Genomic DNA, 24,676 nt, shown 5'->3' with positions numbered 1-24,676 from the left:
TCAAATGAGTTTTGTACGATGTCTAAACACTAAAATTTTATTAACTTTTTAATAAAATTTTTAAATTATCTCATCATTTATCTTCAACCTCAAACTCCACCACCATCTCTTCTTTTTCAAATCTCAAACTTTCACATTTCTTCTTCAAATTCAAGCCCTAACGAACGGTGTGTTTGTTTCTTATTATAACATTGAAGAATGCATCTTACCAACACTTCCAGAGGCAAAGCTATGAAAGTCCTACGATATCAACCTTTGTCAAATCCAGGTAGAGGAATGAAATAACCAACACGGCTAACCACAATCAGCACGGCAGTCACGAACAATCTCCTCCTTATCTTGCTCTTAAAGAACGATTCACATCGTTGATAATAGAACTAAACCGCACAAGCAACTAACGGCCAAAGACTGTTATTGAGAATTACTAAAAATTTTAGAATTCGATTTTTTATTATCTCTTAAAAAAATCAGCATAAGCTACATAAATAAAATTTATATAAAAAAATTTAAATAAATATTAAAAAAAAGACTGTTATTTAAAAAAATGTAAGAGAGATAATCGTTCATGTAATTTTTTTTATCATTTTAAGTTTTTGAAAGAAGTAATATTATGTATGACTAAAAAATAAACAAATTTCTAATAATTTTTTGAAGAAAAAAAAACATAAAATTTTAATTAAAAGTAGATATTTATAAATCTCTAATTATTATTGAGAAAACAAGATACACGAGTTTACAAAAATGATTGTGTTTTAATAAAATGACTTATATATCTCATTTTTTTAATGGTGAAAACTCTAAAATATTTAATTTGGCTGAAAACTTATATGTATATATATATAAAAAAAAAAGAAACATTTTGGTTTTTTTTTTAAATATTATTTATACATTAAAATCAGTCACTAAAATCAACCACAAATATATTTATGTATAAATATATATATAGTTTAATTTATTTTCAATGTGTATTTATATTCGAATATATATTTTATACTAATACCTGATTTATAGTTAATTTTAGTGTACATGTAATATTACTTTTTTTTTTTCTTGGTCATGGAAAAAGAAACCATGGTTAGCTGTTCTTCATGAAAGACATAACACGAGATGGACCTTTCCGTCCCTTTGTGTTTCTTGTTCAACTTCGACAACATAAATTTTATATAAAAGTGAATCCATTATATTCCACAACTTATGCTTGCGGTGAACATTCTAAGAAAATGCCATGAAATAATCCAAGTGGAGTATTGATCATGCTAGTTGGAAAAGAATAAATAATAATAATAAGAATCATAGAAGAAAAAGAAAATTGAAACAGTTAAAAAGGCAACATTATCAAACGGTTTGTTTTGTATGGAAAAATAAATGAGATTGCAATCTCACTTGTCGGCTAGTGGGACAAGACCCTATCGTCACCTTTTATTATCAAATAATCCTTTAAATTGTTGAAGTTAGTAGTTTCTTTCTTTGTTCAATGTTCACTTGATTTATGAAAAGTCTTGTTATGGCGACTTTTTTTTCTAAGGAACTTATAGGGGTGAGCACGAGTCGGATTGGCTCGGGTTTAAAGTAAAATTAGAATCGAACTAATTGAATTATAATTGGTTTGGTTTGGTTTGAATTTGCGTTTTTTTGTGTGTACTCGAACTAAACCAAATCGATTAAAAATGGATTGGTTCGGTTCGGATAATTGGGTACCTAATGAAACAGAAATTCATAGAAAAAAAATTAAAAAAAAAAAATTATCTTAAAAATTCTGTAAATACAATAAATATGTAATATTAATAGAAATAATCCAAACATGTTAAACACTAAATACATTAAAAATTAAACACATCAAAATCTAAACATATTAAATACTAAAGACATTAAAATCCAAACATATTAAAAGGTATATATATATATATATATATATATATATATATATATATATTAAATTTTTATTTTTTATTTAATTAATATATTATCGAGTCTACGGATTGGTTCGGGTTCCACATTCCTAGAACCGTTATCCGAACCAATTACTAAAGAAAGTCATTGGTTTGGTTCAGGTTGGATCTGATTACCCGTTGATTTCAAAACCAATTTAATTGGTTCGGTTCGAATTCGAACAGGTAATCGGATAGCCGCGACCCGTGCTCACCCCTAGAAACTTATATATATTAATATTAGTATTCCAAAATATCAACTGTGACCACACGACAAATATTGTTTGGAGTCTCTTCTATCCACAGAGTATCTGTAATGGTAAAAACTTTTTCGGCTAGGAAACGGACAATTAAATTCCCTTCTCTCCTTACATATATAGCCTAACTACTCCTGAGTCTATTTAACAAAATTTTATAATTTGAAACGATGAGATCAAAATAATTATTGTAAGACTGTGTCATATGTAGTGCTTGCATCCCTTCTAAATTTTCTCCTTCAACCTAAATAGTACTCAGGGTTTGTGTGTACGCACAGGTGGGTACGTACGTACATTGGCTAAATCTCGATTCGTACGTATGCATAAATTGTATGCGTACGCACACTTAAACTCTTGTCTAATATAGACATATACATATCAATTTGAAGCTCCTGGTGTTAGCTTTCCAATGCAGTTAAAATTGCCTCATTTTGACCTCTGTTACTCAAGTTATGATCAATTTAGTATAGAGAGGTCAGGATTAGCAGCTTTATAAATTCCTCATTTCTTGAATTCTTCCTTTTTGCATGTTTTTCTTCCTCACTTCTTCAATCCATACTTTCCTTGTAAGGCTGAAATTACTCAACAAATACATCAAGGTATCAAGTTGAATTAAAGTGAATCAAAATTAGCAATTTAGGGCCTAAAAAATATGTTTTTACTTTTGAGCACAATTTAGGAAGAAATTATGAAACTATGTTATTTCAATGGATAAATGCAAGAAAAGTTGATGAAATCCACCCAAATAGAACAAATAAATATCATAAAATGTGGATTCATCAGCAAGCCAAAGCTATAAATACTTATAAAATCACAAAAATAAGTGTAAAAAAGAACTACGATAGTCAAAAGTCCAAAACAAGGCAACAAGTATCAAAACTACTTAAACTATTACAAAAAGGTGTTCAAAGACCCACAAGTCGGGCCAATAATTACCAAGTAAACTATGAAAGAGGATCTTTTTCTTCCATGGCTATGTCAGGCTAGGGAACTTCCTCGGTTGGGGCAGGAGAGTGCTGAAGGGCTTTGTTGGCAAGAAGATAAAATGTTTTTGGGTCCTTAGAAGGAGTGGCCTCAACCTCGGGAGAAACTATCTTCCCATCTACCACGATCTTGTCTGGATCGATGAGAGAGAGGTCCACCTCGGGAGTAAGAAGTCAGAACTGCGCCTTCATGTTCTCAGCCATTTGATCCATACCCTCAGCTATATTAAACTCCAAGTCCTCATGCTTTTATTTAAGCTACTCCAACTCCTCTTGAAGCTCTAATTTCTCACCAAAAACTTGGGTATAGCTCTTCTCAGCTTTCTCCTTCAAACCCTCAGCCATGGCACAAGTTGCTTGAGAGAGCTTCAGTTTTTCTTTAAGACTTGAGATGTCTGATCTCAAGGTTGTCTGCTCGGCTTCTAGCTCTAACTTGGACTCCGTTAGCCTAGCCACTTCAGCCCTCAGATTAGTCACTTTCCTCTACGTAGCATCAAGATGAGTCTCTCTAAGGCTCTTCAACAAAGAAGTGCAAACCCTACTGTCTGTATTCCACCCTAACAATAGCAAGCACTTCCAGATGCCTTTCCACTGAGGTGTAAACAATAGTAGTTGAGCTATGAGCCAAGATATACTCCTCACTAAACCTAAAAGTGCCAAACCCAGGGTCATAAGCACTCCCGAACTTAGAAGGAGGAAACTTACGTTTACGAGGGTTGCTAGATTTAGTATTCTCTTTCGAAGGCTCGTGAAAAGGGGGAGCCACTCGGGCCTCAACTTCTTTGATAGGAGGAGGAAGTCAGTTTTTGGCTGACTTGGAGGGAGAAGAATCTGATTGCAGAGAAGAAGTTCCCAACTTCTCGGCCTCGAGCTGCTAGGCAAGTCAAGATAATATGTTCTTCTTGGCCATCCTCAGCTTTGCAAGAGAATCACTACCACTGATTATTTTTACTACAAAAAGAAAGGAAAAACAACTTCAGAATGCAACAATAAAAACACACTTATCTACAAAATAAACAGATAACTATCTAGCTTGGTTCGAACATAACTCGGCTTGGCTAACAAATATTTCTTAGTATCCAGGTAAGGAGATCCGCTCCAACAATCTTGAAAAAAGGCAATTGTACACTGCTCCACTTCATCCAAATTCTCCATGTTATACTTTACGACATTCGAGGTTTCCTCTCAGCAAAGACAAAACATATATTCTCTCCTCTTATTTTAATAAAAAGGTCGGACACCCTCAACAGGTCGGACCTTGAAAAAGTAGTTCTTAAAGTCATGAAAAGAATATTTAAAAATCGAAAAAAAATTGACCTTAGAAAACTCAGAAAAAAGTCCATTATTGTTTTTTTTAGCTAAAAAGTTTGGTAAGTTGGAAAAGATAAAAAAAAAAAGACTTTGACAGAGGGATGGATATCAACTTTCCAACGTATCAGCTGATAAACCCTCATAAATCCCTAAGAGTTCGGGTGAAACTGGCAGGGGGCGACCTTCGAAGCCAAAAGGACATCCATTTCAAAGTCGAAAAAGGAATAGAGACTCCTAATCTAGTAAAAAGACACTCATACATAAACAAAAAATGTTCTTCTTACCTATTAAAATGGGCATAGAAAATTTTCTCTTGGAGATCAGGGGACTCTAAAGTGTACTTCTCCCCGTCTTCCCAACTTTTGAAGATCCTATATTGAAGTCAAAATTTTTTTAGATATTCCCTATGAACTACGGGAATGGCTGAAAAAATGGAACTATCAACCTAGTATAACTCGGAAGGAACGTTAGAAGGAATTATGTGAACTACTAAATGAGACATAAAGCGTTATACCTACAAAAAAAATAAAAAGAAGCTATGTCACTATAAAAACTCACGAACTATAAGTTAGGTACAACAGCACAACATTCAAATACTCAAAGAAGTCAGATCAAACTCATGAAGAATGGATCCAAATCTCCCACTACCAATCAAAACAAGGATGAAAATCTAACCTATTCTAATAGAACATGAAATGACACCATTTATCAAGAAAATAGTATCATTTGGGAACAAGGTAAAATCCCAGAACTTAACACAAACCTAGAATCTAAAAATTTTACAAGTTTCTGCAGCAACAACAAAAGTCCACAACAAATGGACAACTCACAGAAGTGATAAACAAGGAAATTACTACTACAAAGTTACACATAGCAGCAAGCAAGAAAAAACAGTAACAAAAAAATACATTTTCAAAGAGACTATTTCCTAAAAAAAGCATTAAGACAATATTATAAAAAAACATCACTCATAAAAAAATATCATCCAGCTGTGACAATGATGAATAAAAGAGAAAGAAAAACCAACCTTGATGAAGAATAGAAAGAGCGTGTGCAACAGCAATCAAACGGACGATCCCAAAATGTCCCAAGCAACACGACAAAGATTCAAAATAGAATTCCAAAATAGAAAAATCTTGGAAAAATATCAATAGAAATGAAGTCACAGTGAAGAAGAAGAAAGTCTTGAGAGAAAGGAAGTAAATTCTCAGAAGTTGAAGAGAAAAAGGAGAAAGAAAAAGAGAATTGCATTTATATAACCACTAGGGACAAAACGGTAACTTTACCCCCATTTAATGACACACACGGTTACCAATGTAACCGAAAAGACGCATGAACGATTACGAAAAGACGTAATGCTCAGATTCAAAAACACGTCGAGTATTCAACCTATTTTCCAAGGAAGAATGTAAACCTGACTTGACTGAATAAACGCTATAAGAGACTAAGACCGACTTAAAAATGCTTAAACCCGACCTAAAGAAGGCCGGTCTCAAGTAGGGACACTGTTCATACCCTGCCCCACAACTTAGTTAGGCCCAAAAGGAATAAAGCCCAATCAACACTCTTCAGATAATGTTCGGCTCTACACTACTACTTACCCGACCATACAGAGGTCGAACACAGCGACATGGGCCTAGTTTTACTTATCTAAATAAGTAACTATCTCCTACAATCTCTCTTCCTTATCTAGAAAAGAGATCTCAATAACCTCCCTACCAAAAGGGAGTAACCAACCCACCATCAAAGGTGGAGCTACTTAAAAGGTAGTTATTGACTCCACCTCTATACTTATAAATATCCTGACACTCATAGGTAGGGTGCACATAGGATCGAATGAAGTCGGGTTCGCCTTGACCTGGACCTAGTTCTAAATAATGACCGGGTATTTTTTAGATTCTTACCCGATCCTAAACCCGATGAAATCACACTACTTTCGGACCACACTAAAACCGAGTCTTGATAAACTTTATGTCAAAAAATTATGATGCACTTATTTATAAAGAAGAAAAAAAACATACTTGTTACCGAGGAGTTGATATCCATACTTGAACTTGAATTTGTCTATAAATTCTAATTTCATGTTTTTTTGATCTATTTCTTAATTCAACAAATGTAATTAAAAACAAAATAATAAGTTTATAATTAATATAACATAATATTAGAATTAATTTTAAACATATATGCCTTTTTTAGTCCCCTACAGTGCACATGGACGGGTGAAGTCAGCTTTGTCTTGACCCGGATCCAACCCTAAATAATGACCGTGTCTATTTTTTTGAGACCCTTATCCGGCTGTAGACCCGGTAAAATCAAACCAAATTAGCCCTAAAGTATTCGGGTCACCCGGTCCGAGTCATGTGCACCCTTACTCACAGGTATTCTTCGAACTCTAATCTATTAAAAATCTGTCTAAAAACCCTTTCTAACTTAAGTATCGGAATCTCTTACAGGTACCACCCCCATCACACCAAGACATTGGACTCTACTTTAAAAGGAGCTTAAACCTCACATTTAAACCTAAATCACAGTTTGGTAACTCCCGGAATAGTTTCTATAATTTAAATGAAAATTTTATTCATGTGCTTTGTAAATATTATGAACTTCATCGCCTTTTATGGGTATAAAGTAAGTTTCGTTTATTCATAGATCATGTTTTAAACTTTTGTTGATAAGAATAGTAGTTTATTCTTTTGTTGATATAAAGTAAGTTAATATTTTTTCTATTTTTTCTTCAGTTTTGTAAATTATAAAGAATTTTTGTAGTTCTTATATCACCGTTGATTTGTGTCATTTCGTGTATATACATGTAATGGATTGGTTCAACCCTACTGATGGGTCGTCGTTCGTCAGTGTAGTTTAAATTACTATGTTATCCAAGTTTGTAAATATCAGATCAGTTAATGATCGGCAAACACCGGTTAGTTAATATAAAAAAATTTATAACATTAATTTTTGCGCATGATGCGAGTCTAAATTTAGTATAATATAATAGTATACGTTAAACACATGACTCGGTAATTGATACAGTTGGTTCATTCAATCATCTCTGCCATTTTTCTCTTTTCTCTCTCTACAAGTAATTGATACTCTCTCTACCTTGCTCTCAATCAGCCGTATGTAAAGACCTCACCACCCATAAGGTGATCTAATGCTACCATGCTTTAATTTTGATGCTTTAATTGCATTGTTTGGCTATTTGCAATACAATTTTACATGATATGTATATAGTTTAAAATGTATACTGTGATCCATTATTAGGAATTAATTAGGAGTAATATTTAAGTGTTCTTGTCACTAAATGTTTCTCTTTTTACATGTTGGAGACTTGGAACTTGTTAGAGCTACCTCCACGTTGCTTCCTTCGACTAGCATTGTTAAAGACATGTTGAATTTTCACATGGTGATGGGACGAACACGATGAGATGTTAATCACGTTATTGTGAAAAAGTAATATGATTTTCCATGCACGCGGAATTGGAAGAAAGAAATAAATCGAGCAGAAAGGGACAAAAGAAAAAAAGAGAAGAGAAGGGGACTGGTGGAAGGCAGATCTTCTGCAGATTAATTTACACTTAAGCATGGTTGATTTTTATTGGTAACCATTTTAAAATCACCCAAGAGATGCATATATTTATACTTTGAATGGTAAATGTGATATGTGAAATTAATCTGTACAAGAAATGCAATCAGGGATGATATAGTTTATTTTTACCAAAATCATATATCGCTAAAATTGAGTAAAAAATATATTTTGATTTATTAAACAAGTTTAAATGTTTATATTAATAATAAATATCTGAAATTAAAACTAACTATAACGATATAATATAACAAAATTTAATTTTAATTTATGTGTGTAATTAAATATTGCGTAAACTAAGCTCCCAAAAACAAAAGAAAAAGAAAAAAACGAGTTTATGTGCCAATTGGGAACATTTCAAAAGCTAAGCCACAAAAGAAAAATCTTCAGATAAACGAAAGAGACTAACGTGGAAAAAGTGTTGATGGAATAATGATAACGGTTTTTTTTTTCTATCTTGGAGCACGGTTTACTTTGACTCAGCTTCATCCAAGTCTGTGTGTGTGACCCCCACCTTCTGTGTCACTCTAGTCTTCCTTTGCATTCATTTCTACGCTTCTGGCCACAGTTTGCTGTTACTTTGGAATGCAAACCATGGTACAGAAAAATAAAGAGCCTTGTTCATAGGTCCTGAGCCACATTATCTCCATCTTTATTTATTAATCTATACAGTTCTTCATCCTTGCATTGTGTGTTCTGTATCTCATAGCAGAATCCAATGAGAATTTCATTTGTTCCATGGCTTTCCTTCATATTCTGCTATTGGTATTGGACTCATCATGGTGTTGCAATCACTGTGGTCCATGGCCAATGTCTCGAGGATCAACAATAATTGCTGCTTAAATTGAAGAGCAGCCTCAAATTCAAGCATCAATTTTCCAGCAAACTGGTGTCTTGGAATGAAAGCATTGATTGCTGCCAGTGGAATGGTGTAACATGTTTTGATAATAGACATGTTTCTGGTCTTGACCTGAGTCTGGAATCAATCCAGGGTGGTTTCGACAATTCAAGTAGCCTTTTCAGTCTCCAAAATCTCCAAGTTTTGAATTTGGCTATCAATAACTTCAACTCAGTGATACCAGCAGGATTCAACAAGTTGAAGAACTTGACTTATCTGAATTTGTCATATGCTGGCTTTGTGGGAGATATTCCAGTAGAGATTTCACAGTTGACAAGGTTAGTTACTCTGGATATTTCTTCCTCCTATTCTTATTTCGCGCAGCGCCAACTAAGATTAAAGAATCCAAATATGCAAAAGATTGTCCAGAAGCTCACCAGGATTAGGCAACTGTATCTGGATGGTGTCACTATAACAGCTCAGGGACATGAATGGTGCAATGCTTTGTTGCAACTACCAAATTTGTAAGAAGTGAGCATGTCATGCTGCAATCTCTCGGGACCCCTTGATTCTTCGCTTACTAGACTTAAGAATCTCTCGGTGATTCGACTCGATGGGAATGATTTATTTTCATCTGTTCCAGAATCCTTTGCCAATTTCAAAAACCTAACCTCCCTGAGCCTTAGTGATTGCAGATTGAGAGGAAAGTTTTCAGTGAAGATCTTTGAGGTAGCAACATTGTCTGATATAGACATCTCATTCAACATGGATCTTCATGGCCCTTTGCCAGAATTTTCGCTGAATGGACATCTTCGAAAGTTGGTTGTAAGTGACACAAGTTTATCAGGAGCACTACCTGTATCTATAAGTAATCTGAGTCAGTTATCCCACTTAGATCTTTCTTTCAGCCAATTTAATGGAACACTTCCTATTTCATTGTCAAAACTCAAGGAACTCACCTATCTGGACTTATCATTCAATAACTTTAGTGGTCCAGTTCCATCTTTCTATATGTCCAAGAAACTCACACATTTAGACATGTCTTTCAATCTCCTCAATGGATGCCTTCCTCCTTCTCTTTTTACACTTCCATGCATTCGACTTATTCAACTTTCCGACAACAATTTTCAGTGTCCTCTGCATTTACTTTCAAGTTCTACTTCCAACGTGTTAGAGACTCTGGATTTAAGCAATAACAATTTACGAGGGTCCATTCTTGTAACTATTTTTCAATTCAAATCACTTGGTGTTCTGCAGTTGTCCTCCAACAAGTTCAATGGAACAATACAGATAGATATGTTTCAAAAACTTGAATACCTAACCACACTAGATCTTTCACAAAATAACTTGTTAATAGATGCAAATGTTAGGGACTCACATCTATCTTTCCTCCCCAAAATGAGGAATGTAAAGTTGGCTTCCTGCAATTTGACAAAATTCCCAAGTTTTACAAGAAACCAATCCAAATTAGTTTCTTTGGACCTCTCAAGCAACAATATTCAAGGATCTATACCTAGATGGATTTGGCAACTTGGGTCCCTCATTCAATTCAACATCTCCAACAATTTTCTCACCATGATTGAAGGACCTGTGCAGAATGCTAGTTCTACTTTGAGTGTGATTGACCTTCACTCGAACCAACTCAGGGGCAACCTTCCAGTATTTCCAGTACATGCCACTTATTTGGACTACTCAATGAATGACTTCAGCTCCTCTATTCCACCAAAGATTGGAAGTTACCTTTCATCCATAATTTTCATGTCTCTTTCAAGAAATAGATTAGTTGGGAGTCTTCCTGAATCATTGTGCAATAATTCAAATCTTCTAGTTCTAGATTTTTCCTACAATCAACTTAAAGGGACAATTCCAAGGTGCTTAATGCAATCTGAGACCATTGTGGTGTTAAATCTGCAACATAACCAACTCAGTGGAAACATCGATTTTACCTTTCTGGTATCTTGTGCATTAAGGACTTTAAATCTCAATGGAAATCAACTGGTTGGTCCAATTCCTAAAACTCTTTCGAATTGCAAAGAATTAGAGGTCTTAAACATTGGAAATAATCATTTTAATGATGGATTTCCATGTTTCTTAAAGAAGTTATCCACACTTCGTGTGATGGTTTTGCGGGAAAATAAAATGCATGGTATCATTGGATGTCCTAATATCAGCAGTAACTGGCAGATGCTCCAAATTGTTGATCTGGCTTTGAACAACTTTAGCGGCTTACTTCCAGGAAAGGCCTTCAAAACTTGGAAATCAATGATGCTTGATGAGGATCCGGGTATATTAAATTTCAGTCAAATTCAATCTCAGGTACTTAAATATTATGGTGGTATTTACTATCATGATTCAGTGACAGTTGCCATTAAAGGTATACAAGTAGAGCTCGTTAAAATCCTAAATGTGTTCACTATTATTGACTTCTCATCCAACAAGCTTCAAGGGCCAATACCAGAAGAACTCATGAACCTTACAGGACTTGTTGCTCTGAACTTGTCACATAATGCTTTGACAGGCCATATACCACCATCGATAGGGAATTTAAGACAACTCGAGTCGTTGGACCTGTCTAGTGAATCATTTTGAAGGTAGCATTCCCACACAGCTTGCAGATTTAAGTTTCCTTTCATACCTGAACCTCTCCTATAATCAGCTGGTTGGAAAAATCCCTATAGGTACACAGCTTCAATCATTTGAAGCAACTAGCTTCGCTGGCAATGCAAGATTATGCGGTCCTCCTTTAACCCGAAACCGTAATGAAGCCTCTAATATTCCTAATGCCAATTCAACAGATGAAGCACACACAGATTCAAGAGACACATTAGATTTGTCATTCTTATTAGGTGGAGTGGGTTTTGGGGTTGGAGCAGGATTGGTTGTTGCCCCATGTATGTTTTGGAAGAGGGGAAAGAAATGGATCAACCACATAATTGATTCCATTCTCCTAACTGTTCTTCCAATGTTTGGTTAGTCATACACACCCATTGATAATGATGATGAGACAGAAGAAGATGCTGAAGAAGAGGACTCAGATATGGACGAGGAGAGTGATTATAGTGAAGATCAAGATATATTCAGTTATCTGTTTCAAGAGAGGTATTGTGTTTCATGCTCCAAGTTTGACATCAGCAACAAGAAGGTTCTACATGATCCGAGGTGTACATGCTACCACTCACCAATTGTTTCAATTTCTATTTATTCAAAATCATGTTCTTCTTAGTACGTATGTATGTATATTTACAATTGCACATAGAACTCATCCCAGGGGTTGCAAACAATAATGAGAAAAAGCAATAGGTCCTGATTTTTCAGGTGGTTCTGGGGGCATTGTGTGATTATCACAAATTTCATTGAAAAATGGAATCCCAGAACCCAGTGTTTTCGTTAAGGACTTCCATCAAATACTTAATACAGTTAGGACCAGTCACTGAAATTGCAACAATGTCTAACATTATGCACCAAGTGGACGTTCTTTCTGCATTATCAACTGCATGAACTTGTAGTTGTACCGATTTTTCTGCATTGCTGAGAAAATAGCTAGCAATTCAAATGAGTGAAAAATATTGCATGTATAAGATATAGTTAGAGCAAAAGGATTGGTTACATTCCAAGGTGCTATAGATATAACTGTCAATAGCTAGCAATTCAAATGACTAAGGCTTGGTTTGGTAAAACTTTTCGAAGATATGCTTGTACTTTTTAAAAGCTCAAGTTCCTCATTTTGTGTTTGGTAAATCAAAAAGACCATGTGCTTGTATTTGCAGCTTTTAAAAGATCGGAATACAAGCACCTAAGATAGAACTTTTCAAAGTTGGCTTGTGCTTTTTAAAATTTAAAAGTCTAATATAATCTTATATGTTAACTAATTTTCAAATTTAATACTTGCATTTATGTCTATTATAGTATTTTTAAAATTTAAAAGTTATTTTACCAAATGCAATTATTGTTGGTTGTGTTTATTGAAAGCTATTTTTAATTTGATTTACCAAATATAAATGCTACAACTTTTAAAAATCTATCTTTTAAAAATTAACTTTTATAAGCTATTTTTAAAAAAGTAAAAGTTTTACCAAACTAAGCCTAAGTAGCACAAAAATTTTCACTCCAACTAGAACCCAACAGAGGGATCGGGGCTTTGCGCAGGTTTAGTTCTGTTGAGTTAAGTTTGATTTTGGGTTTTATATATATGATGACAAACATTATGTAAGTTGAAAGTCCAAGTCTGTTTAATGAGTGCGTGCTAGTGATGCAAGCCCATTTGCTTACTCCTTAGCCCAAGTTAATGTTGTTTCAGCAACCGTAAAGTTTCAGCCCATTATATGCTAATGAGATACAAATCAAAACATATGAGCAGAGAGAAAGATCTAAATGTTCATGGTTTGAACACATGTAAAAAAGGTAAAGTAACATTCGTCAATATTATGGGACAGCTATGACTCTAGCAAAACAACAAGACACAAGGACAATTCCACTACTCCAAGGACATCAGTAAAGTAAAGTTCAGAATATAAGAGAGCAAAAAATAAACTTGCAAGAGTGCAGAAGTAGTGGAGAAACCTCTCGGATAGTAAAGATAATGGAGCAGAGTGAAAAAAATGCATGCCAAGGAAGACAGCAGATCCAAGAACAGCAGAGGTGGTGGAGTGGCTCATCAACAAGCAGTGTTAGTGGAGCAGAATGGAAAAAGGATTGCATGCCATTGAAGATAGCTACAACAGGTTGATGGTACAAAGAATTGGAAGAGGCAATGAAAAGCAAATTAAAAGAGCAATATGATTCTATAAAAGAGGCCTCACTCCAACATTTGCAAGACAAGAAAAAGAGAGAAAATTCAAGAACATTATCTAAACATACTTGAACTGAATTCTTTTTCTTCTATTTGTGCTTCATTTCTATTTTTTGTTATGGTTATCTAAAGTTATCTTTCTGTAATTGAGAAAAAGGCTAATTGTGTGAGTAGAAAAAGCTATGAGAGAAGAGGTAAGAGAGATGCACAAAAAAGCTAAATGAATCATTTCTACGTAATTTAGTTTTAGTGAACTAGGATTAGTTCTCCTTACCAAGTTGGGATAGCACTTGGTGATGATTTGAACCTTGTTGGATTTCTCTTTCAAGTTGGGACAGTACTTGGGAAGCTGAGCTTTGGGGTAGAAAGCTTAGTGAAAGATACTAGATGAATTAGGTTGTAATTCATTAGTATTGATGATTGTAATCAGTTTGATTATAGTGAAAATTCCACCATGGTTGTGGTGGAGACTAGACATAGGTTTCATGGCACATAGAAACCGAACCAGGATACATGCTGGCCTCTTTCTCTTCTTTCATTCTCTGATTTTATCTGGTGTATGAGACAAAACGAAAAAAAAATCTCCTGCATAATTGATATCTGCAAAAACAGAGCTCAAAATTTTAATTCTGAGTTAACTTGATTCGACCACCCCTTCTCAAGTTCTAGCAAATCCATCAATTGGTATCAGAGTAAGGTTTCAAGAAGTCAAGCTTCACAACTTGGAGTAAAAGTTCATGGCCAACAATATGGGCCATAATATCATGGCGTACACACTCACCGAAGGACAGTCTAACAATAGACCTCCCCGCTTCAACGGCAGCAATTATTCATATTGGAAGGAGAGAATACGAATCTTCGTGCAGTCAATCGACTACAACATCTAAAAGATTATTATCAATGAACTAGACATTGCAACAAAGAAAAATGCTAATGGAGATGTGGTGCCAAAGGAAGACAACGAGTGGACAAAGGAAGAAAAGAAGAAGGTTGAACTCAATGCCAAGGCAATCAACCTAATGCATTGTGCTATCAGTTTTGAAGAATACAGAAAAATTTCAAGGTGCAAAATAGCTAAAGAAATCTGGGACAAGCTCAAACTCACCCATGAAGGAACCTAGTAAGTAAGAGAGACCAGGATTAATATGATGATGAAGGAGTATGAGATGTTTAACATGAAGGAGGATGAAAGCATCGATCAAATATTCGAAAGGTTCTCAATAATAATCAATAACCTGGATGCCATAGGGAAGAGCTATTCTAAAGAAACTTTGGTAAGGAAAATCTTGAGGAGCCTTACTGCCATCGCTGAAAGAAATAATTTGGTAAAAATCACTTATGATGAGCTAAGAGGTAAGCTGCTGGCCTATGAAACTACTCACATGTTTCAAGACAGAGATGACAAAAAGAAAAATGTAGCATTGAAATCAAGAACGATAGCCAAAGAAGAGGAATTTAATGACAGTTTCTCAGATGAAGAAATGGTACTCTTTGCAAGAAAAATAAGATGACTGAGATTCAAAAATAAAGGCAAAGGAGGTTCTTCATCCAAAGAATTCAAGAAGGATCAACCCAAGTTTACCTGTCACCACTGTAAGGAATCGGGTCACTTCAAGTCCGACTATCCTCAATTGAAGAAAGGCGAAAAATCAAAGAATGACAAAAAGAAAGTGATGATGGCAACATGGGAAGACTTGGAAAACGACACTGATTCTGAAGATGAAGAAGATTCAGATCAAGAGGCTCAACTATACTTAATGGCTGACCACACTGATATAGATGAGGTAGATTTCTCTGACTTATCTATTGATGATGAATTGCACTACATTATCAAAGATTTTACTGTGAATTCTAAGAAACTCTTTGATAAATATGTTAAATACAAGAAAAATAATGAAGCATTGAGAGCTGAAAATGAACATTTATTAGAGAAAGTTAAAGCAACCGAAGTTTGTGATGAAAATTTTTTAAAAGAAGAAAACAATGCTTTGAGAGCTAAATTAAATCAATTCAAACTCAAGAATTCGGGTTTCAGTCTTTACTGATTTAATTGCTAAAAATGAAAGGTTGAATGAGAAAATTAACAATCTTAATGAAGACTTAGCAAAATTTGTTCAAGGTTCGCAAAATCTTGACAAATTACTTGCTTATTAAAGATCCAACTTTGAAAAATCATTACTTGGATTCTAAGAGTCTGTTTTCAAATCAACATTTCAAAAATCTGAAGCTTTTTCTTTGATGCGTGAGCATCTTATACCATTTTTTTAATTGTTTTTATATTGTTTTTACTTAGATTTTATTACGTTTTATTATATTTTATTGCAAAATTCATCTTTGGATGCTACTTTGAGTTTTTCTTGTGTTTTTTATGATTTTAGGTGAAATTCAAAACAGTTTGGAGAAGCCTGGAGTAAGAATAAAAAATTCTATCAGCTTTCCCTCCCGAGCACTGAACGCCCAAACTAGCGTTCAACGCGAACAAGGGGGCATGAAGTCAGAAGTGCGCTCTCCTCTATGAGCGTTCAACGCCCAGACTAGCGCTGAACGCCAACATGCAGACCGAAGCACACACCTATTGGTCCTCCAAGTGAATTTTAATACTTATTAGTTATCTTATTTTATCTTTGTAATTTTTATATTTAAAATAATATCTTTTAGGTTTAGTATTTAAAGGAGGAGATCACATAGGTTTATTAAGAGATCTTCTTCTTTTTCACATCTTTTTAGAAAACCTGTTTTCTTTGTAAAGTTATGAGCAACTAAACCTCCTGGTTAAGGTTAGGAGTTCTGTTTATTTCTATAGATTAGGATTATTATTCTTCTATTTTAATTAATGTTTGATTCAATTCTAAGGTGTTGTTTTTGTTCTTAATCTTATGAATTTGGGTGGAACAAGAGTATGACCCTTATTTTAGATGAACTCTTGTGATTCTCGAGAGAGCTATCTCGCTTGAGCTATAGCTTGAAAACACTCCTTTAGATCTTGCATTCTTATTTATGGATTTTTTTTTAGTTAATTGTTTACTTTATCTTATTTTATTTCTTTTAGTATATCTCATTGGGATTTTTCTATACTCTGACATAGAGACTGCCACCTCTTTTTCTTTGTTTCTTGTTATCTATGAGTAAGAACAGGGACAAGGAACCCCTACTTGGTTTTGATTCTGAATCTGAAAGGATCTTAAGGCAGCATTTGCAACAAATCTAAGCTTACAAAGCCAGAGAGAATCTCACGGAACTTTTTGAGAAGAAAGCTGAAGAGACCAATATGGCAGCTAACAATCTAAACGCTGGAGAAGAAGCAAGGAAGGTGCTTGGCTCATACACTGCACCCACTACTGACTTCTATAGGCGCAGCATATCTGTACCTACCATTGGTTCCAATAATTTCGAGTTTAAACCTTAATTGGTCACTCTAGTGCAACAGAATTGTCAATTTCATGGACTCCCGCAGGAGGACCCCAACAAGTTCATATCTGATTTTCTGCAGATATATGATACCGTTAAGACAAATGGAATGAACCTCGAAGTTTACAAGCTCATGCTCTTTTCTTTTGCTGTAAAGGACAGAGCAAAGTTATGGCTGGATTCTCAACTTAAGGAGAGCTTGGACACATGGGATAAGGTGACCACTGAATTTTTGGCCAAGTTCTTTCCATCCTAGAAGTTGAGTAAGCTTAGAGCGGAAGTCCAGTCCTTCAAACAGAAATTACTTTCAAGCTGAGTAAGCTTATAATCTAATTACTTCTTAACTTTTTCTCACTCACTTTCTTTCAATGCTTCCCACCTTTCAACACACACTCTCTCTTCTCTTACCACCTTCATTTTCTTCTTTTTTTCAACTCACTTAATATAATATATGCTTATTTTTTTTTAGAAGGTCTACTATATAAATTTTTAAAAACATCTACACTATAGATTTTATGTGTTTAACTTAGTGACACCAAGCATTTACCAGGTTGCTATGTCTGAACATTTTAAATTGAAGTTGTATCAATTATGACACTAGTGTTTGGTATAATTTTGTTCCATTTTAATGATATTAATTAGTTATTATAATTTGCTGCTAATAACTAATTTTATTTTTACTTGTTATGTCACTAGACCATTCAAGAAGTTCATTCTTGATAATTCATATTTATTTTTTGTTGTTAGTTTGTCATTAACTAGAATCAACCATAAAGAACTATTTAATTTTTAATTAATAAAAATATTTTTTAAATTTAATATTTTTATATTAATCCAATTTTTTTAAAAGAGGTGAGCAAATTTTAATTAAAAAAATTTAAGTAAAAAATTTAATTTTTTTAATTATTTTATATAATTCAATAAATAAATATGTTTATTATTTAAATATAATATTATATTAATAAAAAATAAAATTATCCACTAGAAAACTTCAGTTCATTTGATAAAATTTTCAAATACTAGAATTTAATTCAATTTTATACTTTTTCTCATTCATTCAAAACACTAAAATTCAATTTAATTTTATACTTTTCCTCATTCATTTAAAACACTAGAATTCAATTCAATCTATATTAATTAAAAGTTTTTAAACAAAACATTAAAAATATGTCACATCAATTTTATCATTAAGTGCAGAAATTTAATTTTTATATAATAAAATAGATAAATTATCTCTTTAATATAATAAATATATAATTTTAAATATTATATACATAAAATTATAAATATTAAATTAAATAAGATAAATTTAGAGGTTCTATCTCTAGCATTACTCTAAGATATAATACTTTTCAAATCAGCAATAAATTATTTGCAGCATGCTCTAGAATTTTAGAAGCATAAACTCTTTGCTTTTTGGAGCTTAGTTTACGTAATATGTAATTACACACATAAAATAAAAATTAAATTTTTGTTATATATCTTTATAGTTATGTCTTTAAATTTAAGAAATTTAATATAAACATTTTAATTTGTTTAATAAATCGAAATATATTTTTGGCTCAGATTTAGCGATATATATATATAAAGAAACGGATAGAAACGGGTATCACTGCCTCCGACCCCATGAAAGACTGACATGTCGCAACATCCATAATTGCTAGTCCTAAACCCATATTTCTCAAAGCTTTTCTCCTACTAAGTTGCATCTTGTAGAGTTATGCAGTGGTTTTAGAAAAGACAAACTAGGATTCACTGGTAAAAATTAGGATGGAAAATATAATTTTATTTGAAAGAAATAGTAAATTTGAGGATTCAGATTACATTTAACTTCAATCTTCTGTTTTGATGTATGAAAAGTTTATTGAGCAAAAATCTAAGAATTAATAAAATCTTAAAAACACATGCATGTTGCAAAGAAAAGTTAAACTGTCTAAAGAGCAAGAACATGGCATACTACCTTCATAAATATGAGCTAACAGTAAGAGCTGCATTATCCAATTGTCATAAACACATCCTTGTTCTGTTTTACAAATGGATTATTCTTCATTTTATCATATTCAACTCTTCAACCATATCTCAAATTAAAAGCCAGCAATAAAAGCATACCTCAAACACATCAATATAACAAATATGTAGTTTTCTGAAACATTTCATAACCATGCATTATTGCATGTGTAACTATGTATGTATCAATGGATGCACACATGCATGCATCACTTTTGCTACTTTATTACAACTTAGGTCTCATGATTAAAAAAAAAAAAAAGATAAAAATTGAACGTAGTTAGTTTTTGCTACTTTCTCTCGCTTGCCTTGATGACCTGCTCAACAGAATCATTATTTTGACACAACTGATTATCAGAATTCAAAAACAAAGAAAGATCAAGAAATACAAAATATGAGAAACAAATAGAGAGAGCGAAACTTACACTTTGTCTTCCTGGTTATTCAACTTAGACACATTATTGAGACCTCCACCTTAGAGTTCTATAATTTTTCCCTCCATGCTGCTGATATATAAAATCAAGCTGAGGGAAGACCCTGTAAAGAATGTTATCCACATGATTCCAGTACCAAAACCTCCATCTCTTGCAGAACAACATTGGCATAATAATAATGCCAAGTCCAAAGACAGAACCCAACTCCACACTCAAGATACTCCAATCAACAAAACTGCCAGAATCTGAGTTTACTTTCGATGGTGGTGGTGGCAGAATTGGGCCAGAGCAATTATTTGTTAATGGTGGTCCACATAAGCCTGCATTTCCTAGAAAGGAACCTTCGGAGAATGACTGAAGTTGTGTACCTGTTGGGATTCTTCCAAATAACTGATTGCATGAAAGATTTAGATATGAAAGGAAATTTAAACTTGCAAGTTGAGTGGGAATTCGTCCACCAAATTTGTTACCGGATAGGTCCAACGACTCGAGTTGCTTTAAATTCCCTATGGAGGATGGAATTTGGCCATTGAAAGAATTATGTGAGAAGTTAAGAACATGAAGTCTTGTGAAATTCATAAGCTCTTCTGGTATTGGCCCTTTAAAGTTGTTGAATGAGAAGTCTATAGAAGTGAAGTCACTTAAGATTTTAACCATCTCCAATTGTAAGCCTTTGTTGGTAATTATCATGGAATCCTGGTATTTTCTCATAAAGAAGCCTACGACTTCATATCGGTTTTGCTTTTCACCAACACCAAGCATCATTGTGACCCAACTTTTGAAGTCTTCTCCCGGAAGTAAACCACTAAAATTATTGAAAGACAGATCAATAATTTGGAGGGATTGCCAAGAACCATTTAACTTGGGACATTCAATGTGACCCTGCAGTCTGTTTTGGCGCAAAACTACAACACGAATTGTGGATAACCTCCTCAAGAAGCATGGGTACACATCATAAATCTGATTATTTCCAAGATGCAAGACTTCAAGTGTTGTGCAATTCACAAGAGAGTGGGGAATTCGGCCTCTAAGTAGATTTCCATTTAGATGTAGAATCTTTAGTGCAGAATGTTGAGGAAATGCATCAGGAATGTGGCCATCAAGCTTGTTATGCTCCAGATTTAGTATCTTAAGATACTCCATCCGCATTAAACAATCTGGAATCTCCCCTTTCAACTGATTATAGGAAAAATCAAGAGCTTGAAGATATGACATCTTGCACAAGGATTGAGGAAGGTTCCCAGATAAACTATTGTTGGAGAAAGACAAGAAATATGTGGAAGACATATAAGTGCTAATATCTGATGGAATGATAGAGCTGAAGTTGTTCATTGAGCAGTCCAAAAAATAAAGTTGTTTTGAGAGAAATGTTGGAAAGTTCCCTTGGATTTGGTTAGAGTGAAGGTCAATGAAGTACAAAGAGGCACTAACATTCTGTATCGGCTCTTCAAACATGGTGAACAAATTGTTGGAGATGTTTAAGAAAGTAAGGGAGGAAAATTGCCAAATCCACCTTGGTATAGGTCCTTGAATAAGATTTCCTGAGAGGTCTAAATTGGATAATCTAGACTGATTTCGCAGAAAACTAGGGAACCTTGTCAAATTGCAGGAAGCCAAATTTACATCCCACTTTCTGAGGATGGAAGATATGCCCAAGTCGGTAGTAACATTTGCTTCTATGCCCAAGTCAGTAACATTTGCTTCTATCAACAAGCTATTGTGTGAAAAATCTAGTGTAGTTAGATTTTCAAGCCTCCGAAACATTTTTGTGTATATTGTAACATTTAATTTGTTTGAAGACAACAGGAGTTCTTCTAGTGACTTGAGTTGAAAAATGAACTCAGGAATGGGGCCTTGTAAGCTATTATTGCTCAAATCCAGAGTCTTTAACATGGTGGAAGATAAGTTTGGAAATTCATGTGGGAATGCTTGAAAATTGTTGTTGTAAAGTTTAAGATATTCTAGCAATGGAAGTTCAAAAAGAGAAGAAGGTAGGCTTCCGTTGAGGCGATTGGCCCCTAAATCAATGTAGTTCAACTCCATGAAGCCTTTGAAGTGATCAGATGTAATTGAACCTGTTAAATCATTGTGAGACAGGTCTAAATGAGTGAGATTCTTGAACATATTGAAGGATGGAATTGGCCCTTGTATATTGTTACTGCTTAAGCCTAGATGGCTCAAGAACATGGTAGAAGATAAATTTGAAAACTCAAGTGGGTGACTCTGAAAATTATTGTTGGAAAGTACAATGGTTTGTAGCAATGGGAGTTCAAAAAGATAAGAAGGCAGGCTTCCATTGAAGAAATTGTTAGACACATCTATATCAACAGCAATCAATGGTTTCATTCCAGGACACCAGTTTGCTTGAATGTTCATGCTCGAATACGAAGCTGCTCTTTAGTTGAAGCAGCAATGATTGTTGATCCTCAAGACATTGGCCATGGACCAATGTGACAGTAACAGCAAGGTGAGTCCAGCAGCAGTAGCAGAATATGAAGAAAAGCCATGAAACTAACGGAATGTTCATTGCACACTATTTGAAGAGACACCACACAACACAACTCAAGGCTCAGAAAGTTTTGAGACGGAGAAATGAATGACCAAAAGCATAGAAATGTTTTGAGCACGGCATGATCAAAGAGACAGACTTAGACTCGGTAAGTGAAGATATTTGTCAAAGTAAACCATGCTCGTACAGAGAAAATAATGTCATAAACTCATAATTTCATGCCGTGTTATACATTTTCCATGTTAGTCCCTTTCTGTCGGAAGATTTTTCCATGTTCTAGCTTGTGAAATGGGGCGTGAATATAAGGAATTTTAGATGAATTTCCACTGCTACTGTTACGGTGGATTCTCGTATCATTTTAGATGATGGAACTAAACATTCATTATTTCAATATTTTGGACAATGGGGTTGAAATCATTTGCATGGTATTAGAGTAATTACTGTCTTGTTAAATTGATTGGTGGCTACTGGCTAGTGACTACCAAATACTTTCTAGTATAAACTAATATATAGAAATTTGTCTTAACAGGTAATTATAGAGAGTAACCGGATAAGTTATAATCCATATAATATTACAAATTAAATCTCTACACTCGAATAATGTTATATATCTAAGTCTTTTTGTTAACCAAATTCAACTAAGTTTGTCTAATATAACAAAAATCAATTATAATTAACATTATTTCAAGTCTTATTGTTTAACTTGATTGAACTTGGTTCATAAAAAAATTTGAATGTGTAGTATTATTCAAATAAATTTTTGTTACTGCTTGATAATTTTTATATCGAAACACTCCTATTGTCTCACTTTTTTATTTTATTTACTTGTTCTTTCCTATATTTTGCTTTTTACAAACTATTAACTTAATGACTTTATTAAACAATGGGAACAACGGACTCTAAAATTGGCCCAATTTAAGTAAAACACACTACATTCTAAATTACTCATTGAACATCCAATATATATATTATTCGCATTGATTAATATTTTTATTGTCTACCTATATTTTTCCTTACACTAATTATTTTTTACAGTTTTAGTATTATTGTATAATATATAAATCTTAAGAGCAACTTACAAAAAAAATTATATCTATTTTCTAAATTAAAATTTTTATACAAATTTAATTGATAATTTATTTATTTAAATCGAACAAAATCTAAGTAAAACACTACATACCTAGTTCTCGGTCATGTTATATAGGACTACTAGATTTTTTTTAAAGATAAATATTATTTTATTATTATAAAATAAAAGTGTTTTCGTAAAGAAGTAAAAAAAAAATTAGGCATTCCCAATTATTACCAACCATAACTGGAAGACAAATAGTTTAAGAAAGTGTAAAGTAAGAATAAAACAAAAATAGCAACATCCATCATATATAATTATTGAGTTCAGGTATTAAACAAATAACTTCTTTCGCTATCTCTATGATCATTGTGTTTACGTACTAAATTGCTAGCTTTTTTCACTATCTCTGGTGTGGAACTTATTAGCTTATATAGGACTACTAGATTGCATCTAAACATAAATAATATAATATCCATATTTTTATCATTAATTTGTTATTTGAGAAAAAAGTATCAAATAAATAAACAATAGAACGAATATGTGTTTATTTCAGTTACCCGAAAATATAGGAAGCTGGAATAATGCATCAGCGGTCAAGTAGGTGGACGGAAAAAATTTTGACTTCATAAAGATGAATTTAAAAAATAATTTATTTCTAAAAATTTTATTAATTAAATTACACTTTTAAAGATTATAAATTAATTATTTGTGTTCTTCTATTATTCCATTAATAATTTTTATCAACAATTAATAATATAAAATATTTATTAATAAGATATATAACATCTAACATAAACAAATATGTTTATAAAATTCCGTATTCCCCATAATTAATGACTAAGCATTCCATCACTCAATAATTAAGTAAAGAATTCCACATGCTGCAATCATGCGACTTATAATATCATGATTACCATTGCCATCCCTAATTAGTAATTACCAACTACTACCTTGCTCGTGGTTGATTTATTATGTCCTTGAGATTGGTTATGAAGTTGAGTTGTTTACCAAAATTATGGATTAGTACCGTGATGTAAGATATTTTAATATTTTTAATCATTAATCTCAATCATAAAATTTATATGATTGTTAAAATTACTAGAACACCTAATACTATAATACATGTAAAATGCTTTATTAATACATGACGATTGTTCAGATATTAAAATATTATGTCAAAACAATTTAATCAAATCAAAATGTTTAACCACTCTCATATCAATATATTTTTGTGTTAAAAAGGCAAAAGCTATGAAGCACGGATTCTCTCATGGTGCCGGCGTATCTGTGTGGGATGCGAATCCGATGCCGACACGTGGTGGATATTTCAAACGAGCGTATCGGCGATGTGTCTTCTTGCGGTACAGAATTTTGGTAGAGCTATCACAAATTCGAACGAGTCCGACTCTATTCAGATGTTCATGAGACGAATCTTTTTGCAAATCTTCAATTGATTTTGTGATTTTATGTCCGATTAATTAATTTTTTATTTCTAATTTTAAAATATTCTAAAATTAAAACAAATTAAAATTTAAATTTAAAAATAAAATAATTAAT

General features: G+C 33.3%; 1 protein-coding gene and 1 pseudogene across 1 annotated transcript; one reads left to right on the top strand and one right to left on the bottom strand.

The window, feature by feature from the left end:
- The first annotated feature begins 8,614 nt into the window (after positions 1–8,614).
- Positions 8,615–12,325, top strand: LOC112743682 (receptor-like protein 54; annotated as a pseudogene).
- A 6,840-nt stretch (positions 12,326–19,165) lies between these two features.
- Positions 19,166–22,104, bottom strand: LOC112742908 (receptor-like protein 39). The gene has a single exon (XM_025792151.2). The coding sequence runs from the start codon at positions 21,912–21,914 to the stop codon at positions 19,563–19,565; it is 2,352 nt and encodes a 783-aa protein (XP_025647936.1). The 5' UTR covers positions 21,915–22,104; the 3' UTR covers positions 19,166–19,562.
- Positions 22,105–24,676: the final 2,572 nt, after the last annotated feature.

This window comes from Arachis hypogaea, chromosome 14, assembly GCF_003086295.3.
Source record: "Arachis hypogaea cultivar Tifrunner chromosome 14, arahy.Tifrunner.gnm2.J5K5, whole genome shotgun sequence".
NCBI classification, from domain to species: domain Eukaryota; kingdom Viridiplantae; phylum Streptophyta; class Magnoliopsida; order Fabales; family Fabaceae; genus Arachis; species Arachis hypogaea.
This window is presented reverse-complemented; position numbering and strand designations above follow the sequence as displayed.

Bases quoted from the DNA above. Each gene is read 5' to 3' on its own strand.
- LOC112742908 (XM_025792151.2), bottom strand. From the start codon at position 21,914: ATGAACATTCAAGCAAACTGGTGTCCTGGAATGAAACCATTGATTGCT.